This window comes from Hyla sarda, chromosome 2 (assembly GCF_029499605.1).
Source record: "Hyla sarda isolate aHylSar1 chromosome 2, aHylSar1.hap1, whole genome shotgun sequence".
In the NCBI taxonomy this organism is placed as follows: domain Eukaryota; kingdom Metazoa; phylum Chordata; class Amphibia; order Anura; family Hylidae; genus Hyla; species Hyla sarda.
The window spans coordinates 159,836,395-159,861,302 of NC_079190.1; the positions used below are offsets into that span (position 1 = coordinate 159,836,395).

At 41.2% G+C, this 24,908-nt stretch overlaps 1 protein-coding gene across 18 annotated transcripts in view; it reads right to left on the reverse strand.

Annotated features, from left to right (window-relative positions):
- The window catches only part of DOCK9 (dedicator of cytokinesis 9), a 255,830-nt gene that overhangs the window by 49,027 nt on the left and 181,895 nt on the right, over nucleotides 1-24,908 (reverse strand). For 12 of the 18 annotated variants that reach the window (XM_056555648.1, XM_056555651.1, XM_056555641.1 and 9 more), the window contains exons 27-38: nucleotides 24,716-24,787; nucleotides 21,988-22,134; nucleotides 21,728-21,811; nucleotides 21,355-21,466; nucleotides 18,824-19,002; nucleotides 12,416-12,526; nucleotides 12,198-12,321; nucleotides 9,891-10,024; nucleotides 8,937-9,051; nucleotides 8,402-8,468; nucleotides 6,826-6,873; nucleotides 2,932-3,068 (exon numbers count right to left, since the gene is read on the reverse strand). In XM_056555648.1, the coding sequence (XP_056411623.1) occupies nucleotides 2,932-3,068; nucleotides 6,826-6,873; nucleotides 8,402-8,468; nucleotides 8,937-9,051; nucleotides 9,891-10,024; nucleotides 12,198-12,321; nucleotides 12,416-12,526; nucleotides 18,824-19,002; nucleotides 21,355-21,466; nucleotides 21,728-21,811; nucleotides 21,988-22,134; nucleotides 24,716-24,787 (1,330 nt within the window). Of the gene's footprint in view, nucleotides 1-2,420; nucleotides 2,465-2,931; nucleotides 3,069-6,825; nucleotides 6,874-8,401; nucleotides 8,469-8,936; nucleotides 9,052-9,890; nucleotides 10,025-12,197; nucleotides 12,322-12,415; nucleotides 12,527-18,823; nucleotides 19,003-21,354; nucleotides 21,467-21,727; nucleotides 21,812-21,987; nucleotides 22,135-24,715; nucleotides 24,788-24,908 lie in introns of all 18 variants that reach the window. The other 6 variants (XM_056555647.1, XM_056555646.1, XM_056555644.1 and 3 more) reach the window with 2 other exon arrangements.

Here is a 24,908-nt window from a genome sequence, read left to right on the forward strand (position 1 = left end):
AGGCAAAGAATAAATTAACCCATTAATTAGCAGGGAAACAGAAGGTATCCACCCCCTGTATTTTTTCATTGTTGACACATACTATGAATGCCGGGAAGGCCGCAGAAGCAGCACGAACCACGGCAAATCGCAGTATGTGACCCGAGTTGAATATAGTGGGTTAAGCTGTGGAATATTGTAATTACGTTTTTGATACCTCTTGTCAGGTCACATACTGCGATTTGCCGTGGTTCGTGCTGCTTCTGCGGCCTTCATTGTATGTGTCAACAATGAAAAAATACAGGGGGTGGATACCTTCCGTTTCCCTGCTAAATAATGGGTTAATTTCTTTGCCTATTTAAACCTGCTGTATGTTCTATTTGCTATGCCCGAGGAAGCTGCGCATGCGCAGCGAAACGCGTTGCATTCTGGTCAATAAACTCCTTTTACCGTTCACCTGTTGCGGTCGTTCAGCACTGTGGAGCCGGGTTCCTTTGAAGCCTTTTCTTGATAATTTCTTTCAAAGACCGCTCCCTGTCTGTCTCCCCTTTAGGTGCATTAACTTCAATGCAACTGAGCAGCAGAACACCACCCAACCTGGAGACAGACAGACGGCGTGGTCTAAAAATTTGCTCTGTTTTTCCATTCCTGGATTATTGGATATCCCCTAAGAAATTGGGCCCATTTAGACATTTACCCTCCCCGTGTCAAGTAACTTGTTAGTGTTGCAAGGTCTCAGGTGTTTATGGGAAGCAGGTATCTTAAATGTGATGTTATCACTCTCAAACTTTCTAATACTGGTCACTGAAAGTTCAACATGGCACATGATGGCAAAGAACTCTGAGGATTCGAAAAAAATAAATAAATAAATAATAATAATTTTTGCTCTACATAAAGCTGGCTTAGGCTATAAGAACATTGCCAAGACCCTTTAACTGAGCTGTAGAACTGTGGGCAAGATCAGTGTTATCGGTCATCTTTTGCTCTGGTCTGCTCGATCTCAGACCAGAGCAGAAGACCCGTGGAAAGCAGGGGAGGAAGGTGAGGGGACCACCGTCTGCCGTTCTGGATCATCGGATCGCTGCGGGTGATCCGATAATCCATTTTAGTGACCGCACTGCCGCAATCTGTATTGATCACGGTATATGAGGTGTTAATGGCAGACAAGCGCGCGATCGCGGATGTCGGCCATTACCAGCGGGTCCCTAGCTGCTATCAGTAGCCGGGACCTGCCGCGCATGACCTGAGGATCACTTCGATGCTCGCTGTCATTATAGGATGTAAATGTACGTCCTGGTGCGTTAAGTACCACCTCACCAGGACGTACATTTACATCCTGCGTTGTTAAGGGGTTAAGGCAGAGCTGGAAGATAATGGTGGCCACATAAATAATTGACACTTTGGGTACAATTTAGCCATTTTCACTAAGGGGTGTACTTGGTTTAGCCATTGATGGGTGTGTGTGGAGTTATTTTGAGGGGAAAAAAAACAAGAAACACTGTTATACAGGTTGTGCACTCCATAGCTTTCATTGTAACATAGTAAAAATATAATAAAAATGTTAGGTTGTACTCACTAATTTGAGATACTGTATGAGAGAAGAAAACAGGGTATGCCTTGTATTATTTTATCCCGCCAAAAAGTATGTCAAAGGGCTACATATAGCAGCTTTGACTCCTTTTCTTTGCAATCTTGAACAATCCTAGTACATTTGTGAAAGTTAGGGAACATCTAGTATGATGGGTAATGTGTTAGGCCAGTGAACATACCTGGATTAAGCTATGATAAGGCTGTCTACTTTGTCCTATACGTTGTGTCATCCTTTATGGAGCAGAACACCCCAAATCATAGATCTGCAAGTAATTTACCAAAATAACTGCTAGATTATGTTTTTAATGTAGCAAAATCTAATATGATGAGAGAATGTAATGGCGACATATTGCACCATCTGGCCATAGTCCAATAGTTGGTTTATAAGAGTTTGATTTGCCAAATGCATTGTATGTGCTGCCAGTTTAGACAAATACAATACTAGACTAGAATTATTCATCTTTCAGGTGTCCTATCAAATGTGTTTACATTGGACTATATGTAAAACTAAAAGAGCTTTTATCCTTACCATCATTTTAACTGATATACTGCAAATCACTGCTACATATCTCAAACAGATAAATGATGCTTTGGTTTTAGAGTTGCTCAGGACTGAAAGATTTTAAGATTATGTGTTCATGCTGTTTTAATGCAATACTGTTAGTAGGTCATAGGAATATAAAATCAATCTGCTGATCCATAGTAATTAATATAATGCTGTGCTTGGGGTTATGTACTTTACAACATTCAGTAGGTCTAAAGAAAGAAGGAAGAAAAGCACGATAAACAGAGAAACTTTGGCTCACTGTAATGCAGATTTCTAGGCTAATTTCAACCTGAGTGAATCTTACCATTTTCTACAGCTATTCCAAGTATACTTGATATCTTTCTCACACTGAAAACACAGAAAAAGTCAATTCATTATTGAATGCTTTTTCATACAGATAACTGTGGACAGTACAGTCTCACCTATCATCGGGTAGACTTCTTAGCTGGCACCAGGTTAATGTGTGCACCGTCAGCATCTCCAAATAACTGGTCAGAGAGATAATACAAATAGCAAATCTGCTACTTAGAGGATTCATAACCGAAAATCCTCCCTACTGTATATTTCCAAAGGATTGTATGAGACGCAAGCAGAAAATTGAGAATTGCTGCGGCTGCACAATCCTGACCTGACCGGGTGACACACATTATCATCTGGTGTTGAAGAGCAGTCCTGTTCAGGGAAGGAAAAACATGACAGAGCCCAGAAAAAAATCTTCTATAATACAGGTGTGTAGTGGAGCGGCTTTGGTACGTGCCAGTGCTGTGGTGGTACAGGAAGAGGCAGCTGATAGCTATGAACATGACAGAACTTACTGTGGTTAAAAGTGAGAGAGTTATCCAGGCTGCTGAGCTGCTGCAATCTGGCATGCATCATCCCTGTCCTGTTACGGGAAACAGGTAATGTCTGAGACTTTCGGTCATGAACTATGGGTCCCAACCCCTCCTGGTTCCTGCAAGATGAGTGGAAATGGGATAGAAGCACCAGTTAGATGTGTCCCCACTGCAGAGAAGTGGGGGCAGTTAGTAAAGCAGAAAAACTCACAACCTTAAAGGAGGACTCCAGACCATAAAAATTGTCCCCCATACTGCCGTCAGTAAAAAAATAAAGAAGTACATACCTTCCTCCGCTCCCCCGGGGCCTTCGGTAACCATCTCCGGTCTCTGCTACAATCCACTTCCTGGTTGCCGGTGTTCGGATGAATCAGCCAATCCCCAGCCGCAGCGAAGTCCGACTCGGCCGGCGATAGGCTGAGCGGCAGTGTGAAAATGCTTCAGGACACAAAATTCTTCACTACACCGGCACCTGCGGCCGGGGCTGGAAATGTCACACTGCCGCTCAGCCTATCGCTGGCCGAGCCGGGACTTCACTGCGGCTGGTGATTGGCTGATTCATCCGACTACCGGCAACCAGGAAGTGGATTGCAGCGGAGACCGGAGCCGGTTACCGGAGGCCCCGGGGGAGCGGAGGAAGCTATGTACATCTTTATTTTTTTTTTACTGCCGGCACTATGGGCGACAATTTTTATGGTCTGGCGTTCTCCTTTAAATATAAATTGGGTCTAAAGCAAAAATGGCATTAACTGTAAAAGCAACATGCTATAAACAAGGCACTAAAAGTCATTGACTTAGATTATTGCTATTCCCAAGAATATTACTCATTTTACAGAACTAGGAAATGTCTATATCAACTACTACGTTGAATGTAGAAATAAGTTGATGCAATTAGCTATCCTATAAAATGTACAAAAGAGTTAATGGGAAATGCCGTACACACATGCATGCATGCAGGAGAGTACAAAGCTGCAAAGCAGAGTGACCGTCTTACCCAGGCAGGAAGGGAGAAGAGCCATATACTTTGTTATACTTGCCAGCAATCAAGTGAGGAAAACAGAAAGAGTGAGCTGTGTTAGGCTGGCTCCCTAATGTGTACCACCACCAGTGCTAAAGAGCGGGTCGATGCAGGACACACATACACATCTGTGAACCTTAGTATTCATGTTATCATGTGAGATACCCGCCACATGCACTTGGCACCATGTATCATGCTTACACCCGAGTTACATTGGTTTGTCAGTGAACACAAAGTAAAATATGACGTTAATCCCTAGAGCAGTGGTCTTCAACCTGCGGTCCACCAGATGTTGCAAAACTACAACTTCCAGCATGCCCGGACAGCCGTTGGCTGTCCGGGCATGCTGGGAGTTGTAGTTTTGCAACATCTGGCGGTCCGCAGGTTGAAGACCACTGCCCTAGAGTATAGGGAGGGTGTGGGAACACAATGTAGAAGGCCCATCACAAAAGCTGATTATAGATGTAAAGATTATTGGTAATCCAAAGTGGTCAAAACTAATGCATTTTCATGATTTCAGTATTTCCTACTTTCATAAAATTTTTAAGGATATTCAAAGTTAAAACATATATCCCCTTTACAAAAGATAGGAAATAAGCGTTCGATTATGTTTCCAACAGGTGGACTATCTCTGGCAGCCCCATAGACAATAAAAGGAGAGGTGGCATGTATGCGTGTCTCCCTGCTCTATTCTGGAGCAAGACTCTGGTCCCCATTCTTGAAATTACAGAAGTCCTAGCGGTCACCTATTCCCTATCCTGTGGATGGGAGATATAACTCTTTTAACTTGAAATATCACTTAAAATGTAGGTGTGCTGACAACATGAGCGTGACCAAAAGGCAATTATGGAGCACTCCATGTAACCATATGACTGGCACCCTAATACTAAGCAGCCATAGGCCACAAATGTGGGTGTAAGAGGCTGTTTATTAAACAGCCACTGTAATTAAAATACATTTTTATATTGTATTCTTTCATTTAAAATATAAATGTTTCTAATATACTTGTTTTAAAATTTTTACATTTTATACAATTTTTATAACTTTGAAAATCCAGCCACTAGAGGTCTCCCTAGGGTGGGGGAAATTAATAAGGAGAGGGGGGACCACTTAAAGGGAACCAATCATCAGATTTTACCCTATGTAACGCATGTCAATGCATTATATAGAGTAAAATCTTTATCCTCACCATCCATGGGGGATGCTCCTGCCCCCAGGGATGGTGACTATATGAAGTTATATACTAGTCACCGCCACGCGCGTAAGTAGTCCCCTGGGCGGGGAGCTCCTCTCACCTAGTCCCATTCTTCGGCCAGCAGCGACGCCCCCTCTGCTTGATTGATGGGCAGTGCCATCGCTCCGCTCACTGAACTGACGGAGCAGATCGATGACGCGGCCCTTCAATCAAGTGGAGGGGGCGTCGCTGCCGGCCAAAGAATGGGAGTAGGTGAGAGGAGCTCCCCGCCCAGGGGACTACTTACGGGCGCAACGGGGAGCAGTTCATAACTTCACCATCCCCGCAGGCAGGAACGTCCCCCCAGGGACAGTGAAGATAAAGATTTTACCCTAAAAAAACGCTTTGCCAAGCCTTATATAGGGTAAAATCTGATGATTGGTTCCCTTTAATGACAAGTAATCTTTACGAAAACTTGATCCCATGTTCTGTGATTTGTTTGCAATGCAAACACACATTGACTTATAAGAATGATATTCCATGGCGTAAATTGTTCATCTAATGATAAATATCTATTTAAGTACGTCAAGTGATCAAATGCAGAAAATAATAGAACACACCCCAGATCGCGGCAGAATCATTACCTCTATAGCCAGCTTAAGTGGTTAATAATAATTAAAAAAAATCATATAATGAACAACTTTAAAGAAAAAAGGAGTAGTAGGACATGGGTGTACAGAATGGTTAGGTTTAAGCAATAAACATGATATACTCAGATTACATTTTTCTTCAAGATATTTTATATTATTACTGTCAAAATAAAGCCTGTTAGGTAAGTAAAACTTCTGAATCTATTTTCTGGCTCTGTGCACATGGCTGTATTACAGTAGTAGTATATTTAGTGCCAAGGATAATATCCTGCCCTGTGCCTTAGGAAAGCAAACATTGGGAAAGGCTTTCCTGATGTCAGAGGATGGCATGCAATCCTGTTCTTGGCACTAAAGATGCCGCTGTGATGCAGCCTTCCGCAGTATGTGTGTCCATGTGAATATACTGTTCATCTCATTGTGAAAGAATCAATACAGCAACCAAACACTGTGCTTTATGGGAAAATAAAATCTGTAAAAACTATAAATGGAAGAAACAATATATTCACCGTCCAACCTGATGCATGTAAAATCAATATTATAAAACCGTTCACAATGCCTAGGATTCAATCAGAAGAATGATAAAGTAGCTGAGTACAGGGGTCCTAGATCAGTGGGATAAAAGGATGCCATGCTGCTTTTAATGCCAGATCCTTATTTCTATGGTCATCACATACACAGCAAAGCTGTACTGATAATAGAGCTTTATCATGGGATATGCTGCTCAGGGTAATTCTATGGTATTATTTATAATAGATTGGAGATCTACATAGAATGACACTTAGCCTGTGATCCATATATCCTTGTTTAAATGACACAGGAAAATATGCTATTTGTTTATCACTGAGGTAAAATATCAGAAATCTCTGTATTCAAACGCAAAGTTCATACAGTAATCCTGATAACTACTGCAATGCCCCTGAGTGTTTAGGATGAGCCAGAACATTGCACTTTATTTTTTAATCCAGTATGAAGGTAGCAATATACCGCACTGTCATAGCTAAAGGATGTTCACACAACTAGATGTAACACTTTACCTGGCAATGTATCGTTTGCCCATATACTGGAACTGATGCAGGCACACTCTGTAGGGATTGAGAGAGAGAGCACAGAAAACATCAGAGAAATGTAACAATGCCATGATAGGAAATAGGTATAATGGGATTTGGAAATTACAGATTTTTTGCGAAAAAGGAAAGGCAAGTTACTTCGTTTATTCTACTGTAAAATCACAACATAACACAAGCATTATCGATCTTTTATCATTTCTAGAATCTTCACAACCTACATCATACAGGTTAAATTTAACCCCTTAAGGACCAGGCCCATTTTATTTTTGCACTTTAAAAATCTAAAAATCATAACTCTCTTATATTTCCATCCACAGACCCATATGGGGCTTGTTTTTTGAGTCACCAATTTTACTTTGTAATGACATCACTTATTTTACCATAAAATGTATGGCGCAACCAAATATTATTTATGTGGGAAAATTTAAAAGAAAACAGCAATTTAGCAAATTCTGGAAGGTTTTGTTTTCACGCTGTACACTTCCCGGTAAAAAATGACATGTTTTATTAATTCTGTGTGTCAATACGATTAAAATGATGCCCATGTTATACGCTTTTCTATAATTGTACTGGTTTAAAAAAAATCTCAAACTATTTTAACAAAATTAGTATGTTTGAAAATGCCCTATTTTGACCACCTATAACATTTTTCCATATATGGGGCGGTACGTAGGCTAATTTTTTTGCACCGTGACCTGTAGTTTTATCGATACCACTTTTGCTTATATTTTCCTTTTTATTAATTTTTTCTTAATTCTTTTTTGGAATAAAATGTGACAAAAAAGCTGCAATTTTGGACCTTTGTTATCTTTTTACGTTTACACCGTTCACCGTATGGGATAATTAACAATATATTTTGATAGTTCAGACTTTTATGCATGCGGCAATACTAAATATGTTTATAAATTACATTTTTTTAAAGCTTTTTTGGGGGTAAAATGGGAAAAACTGATGATTTACATTTTTATTGGGGGAGGGGATTTTTCACATTTCTTTTACCTTTTTTATTTTATTTTAACACTTTAATAGTCCCAATAGGGGACTATTTATAGCAATCATTTGATTGCTAATACTGTTCAGTGCTATGCATAGGGCATAGCACGGATTAGTGTTATCGGTGATCTACTGCTCTGGTCTGCTCGATCTCAGACTAGAGCAGAAGACACCGGGAGACGGACGGAGGCAGGTGAGGGGACCTTCGGCCACCATTATGGATGATCGGATCGCCACGGCAGCACTGCGGGCCACCTGGTCATCCATTTAAAGTACTGCACTGCCACAGATGCTGTGATCTGTATTGATCATGGCATCTGAGGGGTTAATGGCAGACATCCGTGCGATTGCGAATGTCCACCATTACCAGCGGACCCCCGGCTGCTGATAGCAGCCGGGACCTGCTGCGCATGACGCGAGCACTGGTCCGGTGCTCGAGGTCATGGCGGAGCGTAAACGTACGTCATGGTGTGTTTAGTACGACCAAACCATGATGTACATTTACGTCCATTGTCGTTAAGGGGTTGAGAGAGAAACTAAAAGTACATACTCTGAGATTGTGAAGAAATCCATCAGTTCTGATGTAGTGGCTTTGTTCCAATATGTAAACAGAGCATCTGAAGAAGAAAATGAATGAATGATTATTCTCTACCAGATGACTCCTATTCTGGACATACATCTGCAGATCACATGAAATTAACATGAACATAGGCTTAATATAAATTATTATAGTATAGCATAAAAACACAAACTAATAAATTCTACTGCAAGCTTGGTAAAACATTTCTTGCTTTACAGTAAGCATATAAGGACATTTTCTGCACCTAATGCACTACCGACGCCTTACATAATACATTTATAAAAAAAAACAACAACAAAAAAAGCCCCTATATAAACTGTTTATTTTGTGATGTATTATACACATTAATAAAAAGATGTCTAAACACAGCAATTCAATTATGTCACAGAATAGGTGGTAGCCTGAACTAGGATGAAATAGCAGTCCTCATGTTGACAGTCTAAAAAATAAGTCTAACGTAAAACAAAGTCCTTTGGTTTGAAGCATTCTGCCGAGTACTACATACCATCTGACATGCTTTTCAAAATGTGAAGGAAGCACATGAGTAAACTTTTAATTTCGGCCTGCTCCAGCTTGTCACAGCGAACTAGTGGATTTCCTAAAGAGCCTCCGTGCTGATTCTAAGATTACAAAAGAAGTAGTAAGTCTCACCATGATTACCCTGGGCTGTACATAGCCTGCACAGCTCTCCACACAGGTGCAGCACCGCAAACATTCACACATAGCGGAAAGCATTAAGGTAGATATGATAGCAGTAATCCACTTATGTGGCAAGTCTTCTCATGAAATATCAATATCCCACAGGTTGAACAGTGTCTGACAGGCAGACTACTACCATGTGATGAAAACCACAAGGATCAGGAGAGGTAATCTAGCACTAGAACAACAGTTCAGAGTGTCACTCAGCATCAGATTATCTATATGAAGAATGTGCAATAATATAAGAAATTAACAGGATATATCTGATGCTATCACATGCTGTGATCTCACTACAAACAGAAATAAAGTATAATACTTCTGGATTCTGAAGGGAAACTGCAGCATGCAATGCAGCCTCTGGCAGCACAGGCACTGTCAGCAGAGAGAAATCCATAGTGTATCGGTTTCTCTTAGCAGCCTGGGTGCAGTCCTCTTCCTCTCCACTAGAGCGCAGGGCATGTGCAGAATGACTCCGGATAAGTTTGTCCTTCTGCATGGTGGATGCATGTTAAAGTCGAGGAGGAAATTCTTTAAACATTTATTGTCGTCATCTGTACTTTCATGCTACATATTAAATATAAGAGGGATAACAGTGCACTGTATGCAGCTTTACTACAACTCCACAGAGGGAGCTCAGCCAGCTAACAGTGAGAGACAAACATTATTGTCTACAGCCCCAACATACGAAAAGGCATCCATTACATACTGTATAAGAGGAGAATTGTCAGGTTTACATTTCTGATAAATGAGAAGCATGTACCTTGTCTAAAGAACTGCTCTTGTCACTGTTCCTCTCAGGAAGACTGTTCCCTGAATCTGTGCTTATGAGAGAGCCCCTGGAATCTGCATTTCTTACACTGTTTATGTTGGGAGTGGATGAGGTATGTGGGGAAGCTGCAGAAAACAAAAAAAAAAGTTATTTCATCATCATTATATAATTATTTCATATAACCTAGTATTTGTTTAGGTTTGGACAAGTAATGCCCCACCTATAGCCAAAAAGGTTCCCATTCAAAGCAGCGCACCCTTTCAGCCGGCTTTTCCTTTACTAGATACTCAGGCCATTAAATGACCCAACAGTAGAGCTGGGCGGTCTGACCAAATATGTGTATCAGGGTATGTTTGTAACTTATGGCAGTTCCACGGTATAGAACGGTATTTCTTTCACCCACCCCAAGTCATGTGACCCGCGAGTGCTCTTCTGCCCCCCCCCCCCTCTCAAAATCATGTTACCCGCCAGCACTGTTCTGCTCCCCCCCAATTAATTATCAGCCCAGCGGGGTACTACTCACATATGTCACCCGCAAGCACTGCCCTCCTCCTCTTTGTTGCTGGCCGCCGGCGCTGGAACTCACTGTACGCCAGTGGTCTCCAAACTGCGGACCCACAGATGTTGCAAAACTACAACTCCCAGCATGCCCGGACAGCTGTTGGCTGTCCGGGCATGCTGGGAGTAGTTTTGCAACAGCTGGAGGTCCACAGGTTTGAGACCACTGCTGTACGCTGCATCCCTATGCCTGGGCTGCAAAAGATAAAGAAAATAAACTTTAACTTACCTACATCGGCCTCACGCTGGAGACTGGAACGTCGGACAGCCGTCAGCCTATCACCGGCCGCAGCGATGTCCCGCCCCGGCCAGTGATAGGCTGAGCCCACTGTCATGTAAGAAGCCGGCTTTTCCTTTACTAGATACTCGGGCCATTAAATGACCCAACAGTATTATTTCCAGGAAGCTATGATTAGGACAATACATTAAACAGAGGGATTTTTTTTTTTGCCAAAGGTTTTTTAATATGTATTTATAATAAAGTTTTTGGATTTTAAACGTAAAGATGCAGTCCTGGAGAACTATGCATTCTGTTCACCACTAAGTTACTCACTTGGGAACTGAACCGGTATCTCCACCATCTGTGCACTCACAGACATTCTGGCCCTTATTTACTAAGAGTGCAGTGTAGGTTTCTTTGTGGGGTTTAATTCCCTACAGTTTATTTTCCACAGTATTTACCAAGTTTTCCCTACATTTTCCACTTTCCCTACACTTTTTATTTTTTATTTTTTTTTTATTTATTTTTTACACATGCTCTGATCTGTCGGGTTTTCCTCAGCTCAAATCCACCACATTTTCTGTGGAAACCTTAGTAAATATGTTGATATTTTGTGAAAATATCGGGAACACGCCCATTTCCCCAACGCCATGCCCCTTTTCGAGCTTTAATAGTAAAATGGAGAGTTAGTTGGGTTTTATTAAATTCTGTCGCAAATTCTGGTGGAGACAGAATTTCGGGCGCAATGCACCAGAATCTGGCGCACAACCCGACAAAACATTTCGGGTTTGCAATAGTAAATGAGGGCCTCTGAGTATTATTCAACCACTTGTTGGTGACCCGATTATTTCCCCCTTTTATTTTTCTCTATCTCACAGGAAATGCAGCATCTCCATTCTAACAACTGTAAAATATTAGACCGTGCATATTTACTTTGAACAATAGCTTCTGAAATGCGCCATAAAAAGGTGTTATCCAGGATAGAAAAAAAAATAGTCACTTTCTTCCATAACCCGAAACCAGTGCCACATCTGTCCCCGGGTTGTGTGCGGTATTACAACTCAGCTCTATTTTCTTCAACAGAACTGTGCTGCAATACCACACACAAACTGAGGACCAGAGTGGCACTGTTATTCTTATACTGGATAATCCCTATAAGGATTTAACTAGTAGCCAGGAATGACTCCTGAGGGGCTCCCTCTATTAGTTGAAGGCAAGTACCAGGCCACACACTACACTGGAGAAGCCACACATTAATAGTGAAATAAACATTTGTCTAAACATGTATATCTGGTCACATTCACGATAAAGAGTTATGGCTCTCACAATGGGGCAGATTTATCAAAACCTGTGCAGAGGAAAAGATGCCCATAGAAACCAATCAGATCGCTTCTTTCATGTTTAACAAGGTCTCTGCAAAATGAAAGAAGCCATCTGATTGGTTGCTATGGACAACTTTTCCTCTGCACAGGTTTTGATAAATCTCCCCCGTTTTCTGGTCTGTATTTCGGCTTACTCACCTGTGCCGGAGATAACACCAAAAAGATCTTTATGGAGGTTATTATCCAATGTACTGCCCGGCTTCTGCGGTGTTACCAGAGGATTTCCAGCAGCTACGTTGAGTAAAACATCCTCTTTTGCATTCTTGGGGAAAAACAAACAAACATACTTTATATGTCTTTATATGAAATGGTTAACTTGCAGACAGTATCATAGCACAGGTTTAGACCACACTTACGTTTTGCGCTACAGGGAAGGGAGACGTGTCTTTTACATTAATCCGCTGCACATTTTCAATCAGGAGCCCAAACAATGGCAGGTATAAAGTGGCTAGTCTCGCCTGCTGGCTCTGAAATGAAAAGTAGACGCATGATACAGATTCCAGAACGAGAATTAAATGTTTAGAGCAAGGTTTCCCTACCAGTGTGCCTCCAGCTGTTGCAGAACTACAACTCCCAGCATGCCTGGACAGCCTTCGGCTGTCCAGGCATGCTGGGAGTTGTAGTTTTGCAACAGCTGGAAGCACACTGGTTGGAATAGACTGGTATAGAGGTGTAGAAATACAGCACATATTCGGAACATTGCATTTGTCCTTTAATTGATGCCTAGATTTATCTCTAAATTCACGGCGGCATTCATTTATTCATCTAAAGAGTACCTGTCACCAAACTAAACTTTTAATATATTGTTCCTTATGTAATTATAAGACACTTTGCTATTTACTTGCTGTTAAAATTCTCAACCTTTATATATTTTTTATGTGAAGGAAAAAAACGGCCACTAGGTGGCTCTGTTCTGTTCGCTGCGCAAGTCAGCCAATTTTTTTTGGTCTCCTCCCGGCCTGGCAGGAGACCAAACCCAGAAAGTGTGTGCGGGGCATAGCGAGGCACAGCTCTCGCAGGCTTCAGTGACGTCGTGCCTGCTGGGGAACGCCCACTTTCTCCTGCTGGGCGCTCCCACAATGTGAGCAAGAGTAAAGGTATGATACACAGCTTTTTAAAGCTCGGAATTATTTTTTATTTTTTTTTAAGGGTAGGAGGGGTGTTAGGAGTAGTTAGGGAATATAATCGGAGTTAGTTTAGAAAATATGGTTTGATGACAGGTACACTTAAAAACCTCCCTTTCTATTCTTTATGCAGAAAAAATATATTGCTAAACAAATTGCTAAAGCATTGCAATGGGTCGGCTTAAACAATCCTTATATTCTTCGCTGAATACAATGTGTGGGAGGATTTTAAAACACTTGTACTTGTTAAAATTCTGCACTGAGGGAAAGTATCTACTCAGCCATCTGCCTACTGCACATTCTGACAGATCCCCCATACAAATGTACGGTACACAACACTTGAAATATGATCCTAGTCTTTGTCCAGAATACACAGAATGAAAGGCACAAATCCTTATTTCATGGAAACAGAGGCAAAGAAAACAGCACTAACCATTCTACTGTAGCCTATAGCAGGGGGGCTTTATTTTCTATAGTTTAGATTCATCATGTGAACATTTGCCTACACTAAAGAACAAAGGAAGACTAAGAAGATATAGAACTTCTATGAAACCTATGGTTTTCAACAAAGATAATCTCCATGTGCAATGACATCACAATTTTGCTATACAGGTCCTGTATACTGTTTTGTAAAGGAAAACCGTATACAACCATATGGAAAACTGTATACATAGACCTCCCATGCAAAAACATATGCATCCGGTTGTTTAAGCTTTTCGTTGTGCACAATTTTGTGTGTTGTATGCAAAACTATAATATAATACTACGGTTTTGTGTCCTGTTTAAAACCGTATACATTTTTTTTACACTGAAGTCAATGAAAAACGGTGTGGTTTTTGGGATACGTTTTTTTTCTTGTAGATGGCAAAAAAACACCTACTTTCCTTGGAATTTCAATTAAACAATTGGAACTTTATTGCACTAAAGTGTTAACCAAAAAAGTATAAGTTTTTTATTACAAAAATTAATGGAACTGGAGCTGTATATTCAAAATTCATATGATTTAAAACCGTATGCAGTTTAATTTCAGAGCACACGTTTGCATTCAGTTTTGTCAGTTTTTAGGGCATACATTCTGCAAAAAAATAAATAATAAATAAATAATGCAAAACAGTATGGCAAAATCGTGATGTGAATGCACCCTCAGTTCTACAATACAGTCTTAGGTTGTACACACTTCCTATTCATAGTCCTGTCATCATTTGCTCTTAGAAACAGAATGTGTCGGCAGATAAGAAGCATTTGGCCCATCTAGTCTGCCCAATAATCTGAATACTATGAATAGTCCCTGGCCCTATCTTATATGAAGCATAGCCTTATGCTTATCCCATGCATGCTTAAACTCCTTCACTGTATTTGCAGCGACCACTTCTGCAGGAAGACTATTCCATGCATCCACTACTCTCTCAGTAAAGTAATACTTCCTGATATTACTGCATAAACCTTTGCCCCTCTAATCTAAAACTATGTCCTCTTGTGGTACTTTTTCTTATTTTAAATATGCTCTCCTCCTTTACAGTGTTGATTTCCTTTATACATTTAAAAGTTTCTATCATATCCCCTATGTCTCTTCTTTCTTCCAAACTACACTTTCCTGGTAAGTTTTATCCTGCAATCCATGTACTAGTTTAGTAGCTCTTCTCTGAACTCTCTCTAGAGTATCTATATCCTTTTGGAGATACGGCCTCCGGTAATGTGCACAATACTCCAAGTGATGTCTCATCAGTGTTCTGTACAGCGGCATGAGCACTTCTCTCTCTCTACTGCTTATACCTCTCCCTATACATCCAAGCATTCTGCTAGCGTTTCCTGCTGCTCTATTACATTGTCTTCCTACCTTTAAATCTTTTGAAATAATTATTCCTAAATCCCTTTCCTCAGATACTGAGGTCAGGGCTGTGTCAAATATTCTATATGCTGCCCGAGGGTTTTTACGCCCCAGGTGCATTATCTTGCACTTATCCACATTAAATTTCAGTTGCCAGAGTTCTGACCATTCTTCTAGTTTTCCTAAATCCTTTTCCATTTGGCGTATCCCTCCAGGAACATCAACCCTGTTACAAATCTTTGTGTCATCAGCAAAAAGACATACCTTACCATTGAGACCTTTTGCAATATCACTGATTAAGATATTAAACAAAATTGGTCCCAGCACAGATCGCTGAGGTACCCCACTGGTTAAAAAGACCCTGCTCTGAATATACTCCATTGACTACAACCCTCTGTTGTCTGTTCCTTAGCCACTGCCAAATCTACTCAACAATATGGGAGTGCAAGCTCAATGACTGTAGTTTATTGATAAGTCTTCTATGTGGGTCAAAAGCCTTACTGAAATCTAGATATGCAATGTCTACTGTAGCTTCTTCCGTTTCCTATAAGTCGAAGAGTCACATGACGCTCAGCATATCACCAGCCGCAGGGGGACACTGCTGCGGCCGGTGATACGCTGAGCGTCACGTGACTCTTCAACTTACAGGAAGCGGAAGAAGTTGGGGAATGGAGAACGGGACATCGATATCAGCGCAACGGGGGAACGTAGGAAGGGGAGTTAAAGTTTGTTTTGTTTCGCTTGGCAGCCCAGGAACAGAGGGTTAAAAAAAAAATGCACCGGAGTACTCCTTTAAAATTGGAGATGCCGGGATTGAACCCAGGGCCTCATACATGTAAAGCATACATTCCACCACTGAGCTACATCCCCTTCTTTACACACAAATGGGATACTCAAGTCTGTGGTGGCCAAATTGGCATGTAATGGTTGACTAGTATATCCTGATGTTCTGCTACAATGTTGTTCTACAAAGTCCCATTAACTGCAATCGACTTTTACCTGCAAATTTCATCTGCGGAAATTCCTTAGTGTGAACGGAGAGACCCAAAGACCAGTAAAGGCAATAGAACCTTTATTCCAGGGGGAACTGGAGCCGAGTACTGGCGTGGAATTTCGCACATTAATTCCCAGTCAATTCCTCAGTGTAAAATAGAAAATTGTCTGCTGAGGCTGGGCATGTGGTGGAAATTTTTGGTGGGGAATTCAATATGCATGTTTCATTGCGGAATCTACATGAATTCCATGAAATTTGATGTAACAATTCACAACTTAATAAACATGCTGTGCATTCCGCTTCATGCTCAGAGAGAAAAAGTGTGTAGCACCTGGATGAGACCTGAACAATTTAATTCACTAGCTTTGCCCTGTAATCTGATGCAGATTTTACCTGCGCAAATCCTTCTTATGTGGATGCTCCCAAATAGATTCAGGTTTCAGTGAACCTGCCACTTAACAGCAGATTGCCAAGTTATGTAAAAACTCATGAAGCCTAAACAGCGGCACCAGCTGTTGTATGTACTCTATGACAGCTAAGACACACAGTACAGTGAAGTAATAACTGTGGCTGCTATGATTATTAGGGGCACTGAATACAGGAGTGTTCCACATGTCTGTTCCTGGTAGACGATACCAGAACTCCGGCTCCATCCTTCACCAAAATGTTCATGTGATTATGATGTAAAAATTCCAATTTGGAAACACCACTGACCCTGTCTGCATACATAATAGAAGTGTGCACAGAACCCCAACCCATCCTCCGCATAGGCTGGTTTACAATGCTCATGTGATAATCTTACTGGAAGTTAACCCTTTCAAGGTAACAGGCCTGCAAACAAATACAGATAACTGCATTGAATTTGCACCATTTATTTCCGTAAAGCCCTTCTTTATACATGTAATTCAAGAAATCAACGTGTTTGACAGACCCATCTTGCTAGTAGTCTTTGATGGCTAATCGATCAAACATGTGTATATATATATATATAACATTCCTGTTTGGTTTAGAAAAGAATCATATCTACAGTCAGACAGGACTAAGGAATTTCCAATATAAGGGTTTAACAACCCAGAACCATGATCACCATCATGATTCTCATATACAGGTCTTTCCAGGGAAGAGGGAGGGTCTAGCAGTCTGGTTTTGTTACTGCCACGATACAAAAAATTATTTTGAGGAGTATGTAGCCATTACATTTGTAGGCAAGGTTAACCACCTAAAAAAACTATTAGGGTTTGTAATCTTCAAGGGTCTGTAAACAATAGGGAACTGTTCTGGAGTCTGCATATATAAAGGGTGTTTGATTTGTGGTAGGCAAAATTGGCAGCTGTCTAGAGCGCACTCTTGATGGGGCTGCCGCTCTACCTGCAGCAATAAAGTGAGCCAGCATCCACCATTCTGACATTGCACGTGCCTCTATACATTCACAACACCAACCCAGCACTCTTTGACAGTATGCATGTCTGTCTGCCTCACAGGAGTACTGCTTTAAGCGGAGCCAGGCGTGATGTGGCTTTTGAGGACAATGATGACTATTGGGGGCTTGTGTGAGTATTCTTACAGCATGTGTAAGTGCACGATTATGCATGGCGCTGAGGGTTTCTGCTGGAGGACCCCATTACTGCATAATGTCAAATGACAAGACCCTGGTGAGGTTTGCATAATCTTTAGTGGCAGTTTCTGACTGATTACATAAGAAGGAGGTTTGTTACAGTGTGTCACCCCAGTAGTAAGAAGATTACACAAGTAGGAGTTTATTACATCCCAGTAGTAAGGTTTACATGTGGAGGTGGTTTGTTCCAGTGTGTCACTCTAGTAGTATGGTGATTACATGAGGAGGAGGTTTGTTCCAGTGTGTCACTCCAGTTACAGTAGTAAGGTAATTACATGAGGAGGAGGTTTGTTCCAGTGTGTCACTCTAGTAGTATGGTAAGTACATGAGGAGGAGGTTTGTTACAGTGTGTCACTCTAGTAGTATGGTAATTACATGAGGAGGAGGTTTGTTACAGTGTGTCATTCTAGTAGTATGGTAATTACATGAGGAGGTGGTTTGTTCCAGTGTGTCACTCTAGTAGTATGGTAATTACATGAGGAGGAGGTTTGTTCCAGTGTGTCACTCTAGTAGTATGGTAATTACATGAGGAGGAGGTTTGTTACAGTGTGTCACTCTAGTAGTATGGTAATTACATGAGGAGGTGGTTTGTTCCAGTGTGTCACTCTAGTAGTATGGTAATTACATGAGGAGGAGGTTTGTTCCAGTGTGTCACTCTAGTAGTATGGTAATTACATGAGGAGGAGGTTTGTTCCAGTGTGTCACTCCAGTAGTAAGGTGGGGCATGTCAAAGGGCAGAGCCAATGGGAGGGGTCAAGGGGCATCAAAAATTTGCTTTTGTCTAGGGTGTCAAAAATCCTTGCACCAGACCTGGTGGTAGGTATGGGAAGGTTTTCTTCTGGGGTCTATATAAAGAAGGCATCTGGTCTGGTGTTGTGTGGTGTAGTTATAGAGACTTTTCATTGGCTTTGCACCTTTTTTGCCCCTTTCACAAAAAGGCGCAGTTTATAAAACCCCTCCATATCATGTGTATTGCCAAAATCAGTGGATTGCAACTCAATGTGTAAACCAAAAGGCACAAATAAACCCTGCTTGTGCCTTTTTTTGCACCTTTTCTAGACAAAAAACAGTCTAAAGACAATGATAAATGTCAGCCCATGTCTCTAGTGCTTAAAAAAGTTTAGAAACCCTGTACTGCACTATACTACCATCTACTAAACATGTGCAATTCATAAAGTATTGTTGTCTTAAGATTCCACATACTCTGTTAGAATATCGGTCATCAAAGGAGTGCTTGATCATCAGGCTCTTCAGCACACTGATGGCAATCTGCCTGATGTCTCTGAACTCTTGCAATGCATTTCCCACCTCCCTAAGAAGAAGGCCCACCATGAAATGGTTCTTGCAGAATTCGTCTGTCAGTGTGTAGTCAAGCTGTAGATCTGTGGGAGTAAACAGGGATGAATTAAAGGCCGATACATCAAGCTATACTGTTCCAGTTTCACAGTGTTAGGACAGGGTCACATGGGGCACATCCATCACGTATTTCATGCTGCGGATGTGCTGCCAGCAGTCACAGAGGGACTGCAGCGCAAGCTCATGATGCAGCCGGGAGCTCACTCTGCAGTCCTTCTGTGACTGCCAGCAGCACATCCGCAATGTGAAATGTCTCTGTAACCAACAAGTCAGCAGTTTAATTATATGAGCCGAGCAAAACAGCGACACTGCCATTAGTATTGCTGGGAACACGATCAAAATGACATCCCAAGGAACAAGATAAAGAGCTTCTCATCTGTTAGATAACCTGTTAATCTGACAAGCACTGACACTTCAGTCGGCATCTTTTTTGTTGATGCAGATAAAGTTTTTTTTTTTTTTTTAAACAACATCAAACTATAGTAATGAAGGTAAAGAACTGCAAAAACTGCCACACACTGCAAACCCTGCACCTACCTACAGAAGGGTCTAAAGACTCCAATGCTGGCGAAAGAAAAGCTAATTGACAAAAATAAACAAAATGGGAAACAAACTCTTGTAAAATAAACTCTACCTGCTAACAGGATGCAAGTCAACACACAGACGTCATGTTGGTTGTAAGGTTATACACTTAGAATAAATAGAGCAACATAATAAAGCAACGTAGTGCAATCGGCTAAAACTGCAAAAAAATGATATGGAGATGGCGGCCAGCCAATGCCAGACAGCTGCTGCCAAGGCAAATAAAAGAATGAAATAAAATAAAAAATACACCTGATGAAAAGATACTTTTACATTAACAACTATTTAGACTGCTCATGAAATATTATATACAGTTTGGGAGTCAATTTCTTAAAGGGAATCTGTCGCCATGTTTGGGGTCACTATACCCCTAGCATGTTTCATGCAGCTGTGGTGTATTGTCTCAATGGTGCCTACATTAATTCTTCCTGTTTTCACATTTACCCAAGATTGAGTAGTAAAGTAAAGCCAATGTCCCTATGTCTGAAGCCACTGGAGAGAATTCCTGGACTTCTCTAGTAAAACAAATGTCAAAGTGACAACACAAAAACGGCAGAGCTTGATGTAAGTATCTTTGAGCCATTAAATGCGCACTCCGGCGTAAAGTATATTTCTTTAACAATATGGCCAGTCTGCCTGCATTAAATAAAATAAAAATAATATATATATATATATATATGTAAAAACTTTACTTACCCTCCTGTGCTATCCTGAAATCCCTGCCCCAGCCTCTGATGTGATCCTTCACCTGGTTCTGGGCCTGGGATAACACAGGGCAACTCAGTGTATAACTGGTCCCAGCAATGTCCCACTTTGGTGAGAGATTCATCGAGCAGCAATGTGACATATGCGGCCCGGCCACCAGGAAGAAGACTGGGGCTTGGGCTCAATAGGTCCCACTGTCGCTCAGCTAATCACTGGCGATTCGTTGACGGCACTGTGACGTCCCAGGCCCCAGAACCAGGAAGATCCCAGTGGTTCTGAGGTTTATTTTTTTAAAGCAGGCAGCTTGGGCATTTTATTAAAAGAATGCTTTTTGCCGGAGTAGTCCTTTAAACCTCAGCTCCATTTATCTGAATGGGGATATTTCATATGACAGAAAATGGCAAAAATCTGTATTACAAATTTGCCAGATGTAAACCTGTTTGGTTCTCTATTATGGAGAATTGTGGACTATTTCCAACACACAAAAATCAGGTCATGGTCATGCGTAGGTATCTATGTATGGGATTATTTTTCTAAATGTGTTTTTCATCTATATGTACAATATTTTGGCAAAAAGAAAAAAACAGATAATGAAAAATGTTTTCAGCTCAATAACACATCTATATATATATCTATATATATGCTGACCATAAAAACAGAGCTGTGTAACAAAAACAAAAAACAGCATGGCGGAATATGGAACATATGGTTGAATGTAATGTGTGATCCCTTTAATGGAGTTAACCCCCTTCCCCCATAATAGGCTAGGGCAGTGGTCTTCAACCTGCGGACCTCCAGATGTTGCAAAACTACAACTCCCAGCATGCCCGGACAGCTGTTGGCTGTCCGGGCATGCTGGGAGTTGTAGTTTTGCAATATCTGGAGGTCCACAGGTTGAAGACCACTGTGCTAGGGTAACCAGCCCTGTTATGGACAGATTGTATTAACATTCAGATTAAGCCTATAAAGCAATTGGAGGCACTCTGCTTACAATAAATATGGCTGTAGACTGCTTCTGCAGAAAACCAAAGTCATTTTAGTAATATTGTTAAGCAAATTATGCGAAAAATAGCTCTAGGTATTCCAAATACCTTGATATCTTTGGATTCTACCCTTTCCAAATGGCATTGGCAAGTTCAACGGGATGTAGTGTTCGTGATTGCAGACGACCCGGAGAAACTCAAATTTGAATTCAAACAGCATCTGTAAAGAAATCACACAAAGGAATCACAGTGACAATAGGACATCGGAGGTTTACAATGGTATACTAGTATTCAACTTTGTCATATAACTGATACACAGTTTTCCTCCAAATGCTGGATATCAAGTGCCTAAATCGTTTTATAGTTGGAGAGATATGTCACCACCAGAAGAGTCTGGCAGTGGCTTACTCCGCGCCCCCCCCCCCTCGCCCCCCAATGCAGAAAAGATGAACACATGGCCGGTTAAAGCGATCCTTCATACCTTTGGATCTCCTGGTGCAAAGAAGCTCATGTAGTTGTTAATTTGCTTAAAAACAAAACCCCGGTCCATAAATGTAAAGCACCTCTGAAATACAAAAATATATACAGGTAAACAACTTGGTTTGTACCTAATATTCCATCTATAGGGGTCATGAATTAACATTTACCTTATAACACAGCTGTATACTGTTAACTATAGTTACACATTTTCTGACATTTAGAGATAAAGCTATAGAAGTTAAAATGACAAAGCTTTATTACCTTTATAAAGAATGCAAGGCTGTGGTTCGCATTCCTGGAAGCCTCTGGATTTTCCTTAAATTTATGTGTTATGTGTGGCATAAGCATGTTAACCAGGGTTTCTACCGCATGATGAAAAGTGGCGGTGAATCTTTGGTTCCTTAGAAACTACAAAAATACAAAGAATAAATTTAACTACATCAGCCTAACCAAACGCACATATTTGCTCGCCAGTCATGAAGGTCTTTCATTTTTATTGATATTTGCCAAATTTAAAATGTACCTGTTGCTTTAAAAAACAACTTTTGACATGGCCTAGAGATATGCCAAAAGTTTTGATTGGCCATGGTGAGAGTGCTCAGACCCTGATCAATAGTTAGAATGAGCGGAGAGGAAAGTGTGATTAGCGTGCTCTTCTCCCAGCTAGTTCTAGCTAACAGACATGGTCTAAACACTCAGACAGATCACAACTTTTGACTGTTTTTTTAAAGTGACAGTGCCCCTTTTAAGGTAATCTGACAGCAGGGTCACCTGCACTAACTTGAATATACAGGTAGATAGAAACAGGGTTACCCGCACTAACACTTCTTTGCGAGTAAAAATCGATGCAGCCATTCAGAAGAAATCCATTGCATTAATATGTTCATTCCTTCTTCTGCACAGTAGGGATGGGCTGCTGCGCTACGTGCAATGCTTACTTCCTGCCATTGTCACTGCCGTCGGCCATGAGAGTGAAGTAGGGATAATCAGCCGGAGCAGGCGGTAGAAAGCATTGCACATACAGAAAAGGTCCGCCTTCAGTGCACAGAAGACAAACTACCATATAAGCATTAGCAATAAAATGAATATCTCCTGAACAGCAGCCGGGTAAGCAGTGGTTGAAGCAGGGCCACCGGCATTTATCAGTATATATATTTCCCTTTATGGGGAACCTGTCAGTACTGCTGACATGTCTGTTTCAGTTAAAGGGGTACTCTTGTGGAGCCAGAAAGTTAAACAGATTTGTAAATTACTTCTATTAAAAAAATCTTAATACTTCCAGTACTTTTTAGGGTCTGTATACTACAGAGGGATTTGTTTTCTTTTTAGAACACAGAGCTCTCTGCTGACATCATGACCACAGTGCTCTCTGCTGACATCTCTGTCCATTTTAGGAACTGTCCAGAGCAGCATATGTTTGCTATAGGTATTTGCTCCTACTCTGGACAGTTCTTAAAATGGACAGAGATGTCAGCAGAGAGCTCTGTGTTCCAAAAAGAAAACCATTTCCTCTGTAGTATTCAGCAGCTAATAAGTACTGGAAGGATTAAGATTTTTTAATAGAAGTAAGTTACAAATCTGTTCAACTTTCTTGCATCAGTTGATTTAAAAATAAGATATACCCCTTTAAAGTATTCCAACCAAGAAAAAAAATGCAGAAATGTTTTTTTTTTTTACCAGTCTATAGATTACCTAGTACAACCTGACAGATTACAGTGAACAGTGGAATCACTACTGAAGATCTGCACATGGCATCTAAACTTAAATATTTAGGGACATTTTCATTGCATCTAGAAAAGCTTTTACACAGGAATAAAACCCACAACAGGATGACACTCATTTCTGGAAACGGAAATTTGTTTCCCAGCTAGCATTTTGTGGTTACACAAGCCGTATAATTTTCACCTTAATTGTGGCACTATGGGTTTTATATATACTTGCCTCCCAGAACCCAAAGGGATTATTTTGTAGTATGGTAAAAAGTGACCAGCTTTAAATGGAACAAAAAGAACTGACAGCATGCTATAATAAATATAATATGTATGTGTATATATACATACTGTACATAGCAGGGATCGATTATCGGTTTGGCCGATATTATCGGCCGATATTCACTATTTTGGACGTTATCGTCAATTACCTTGCTGATAATGCACCGCCCTGGCCAGAGACCGCCGCCGCTGTCCCATTGCCTCCCCCATCCCCAGTTTTATAATTACCTGTTCCCGGGGCCCGCACTACTTCTGGCTCCTGCGGCGTCCTGTGTTACGCTGTGCGCTGCGCAATGACGAGTGACGTCCTCAACGCGACGTCACCGTCTGTGCGCACAGTGACAGCTCAGGAGGACGCCGCCTGAACCAGAAGTAGCGCGGAGCCCGGGAACAGGTAATTCTAAAACTGGGGATGGGGGAGGAAATGGGACAGCGGCGGTCTCTGGCCGGGGCGGGGCGGTGGGGGGAGGTTGCGGTGGTAGGACTCAGGAGGACCCCAGGACAGGCAGGGGGAGAGAAGCGGGTGGCGGCGGCAGTCTCTGGCACCGCAAAAGCCTCTGCAGTTCATTGATTTAAAGCGCCCGCTTTAAATCAATGACCTGCAGCAGTGTCGCCGGGGATGATAAATAGCCGATAACTTATACCGGAATATCGGTATAAGTTATTGGCTATTGGCTCTAACCTCCACCGATTATCGGTATCGGCGCTAAAAAAAAATCGATATCGGTCGATCCCTAGTACATAGTATATATCAGTATGGATCGGCTCAATGGCACATACAAAAATTACATTGGGACTTTGAGTACATCTCCTGATCGCATTACTCTCGGGCTGCAGGGATTGCCCGGGACTTTTAAACATCCTGTCAACTGTTAGGCAGGCAGGTGCAGAGAATAGTTAGTGCGAGGGATGGGATATGAAAATGAGAGTGTCATTGTTGCTTTCAAGTTTAGGTACAAAAAAAATATGAATAAATAATAAAGATAATGAATACATACTTTTACTTTTGAATTCTCAACTAGATGCTGGGCCATTGACTTTATCAAGACTTCAAAGAAAAACCAAGAATACTGCAAAAAAATAATAAATAGACAAGTGTTAATAAGTAGATCACATATGAACAGAGCAGTAAAAAAGTAATGTACTTTCTGAACAAAGTTTCTGACATTTAAGTTAAAAAACAAAACAAGA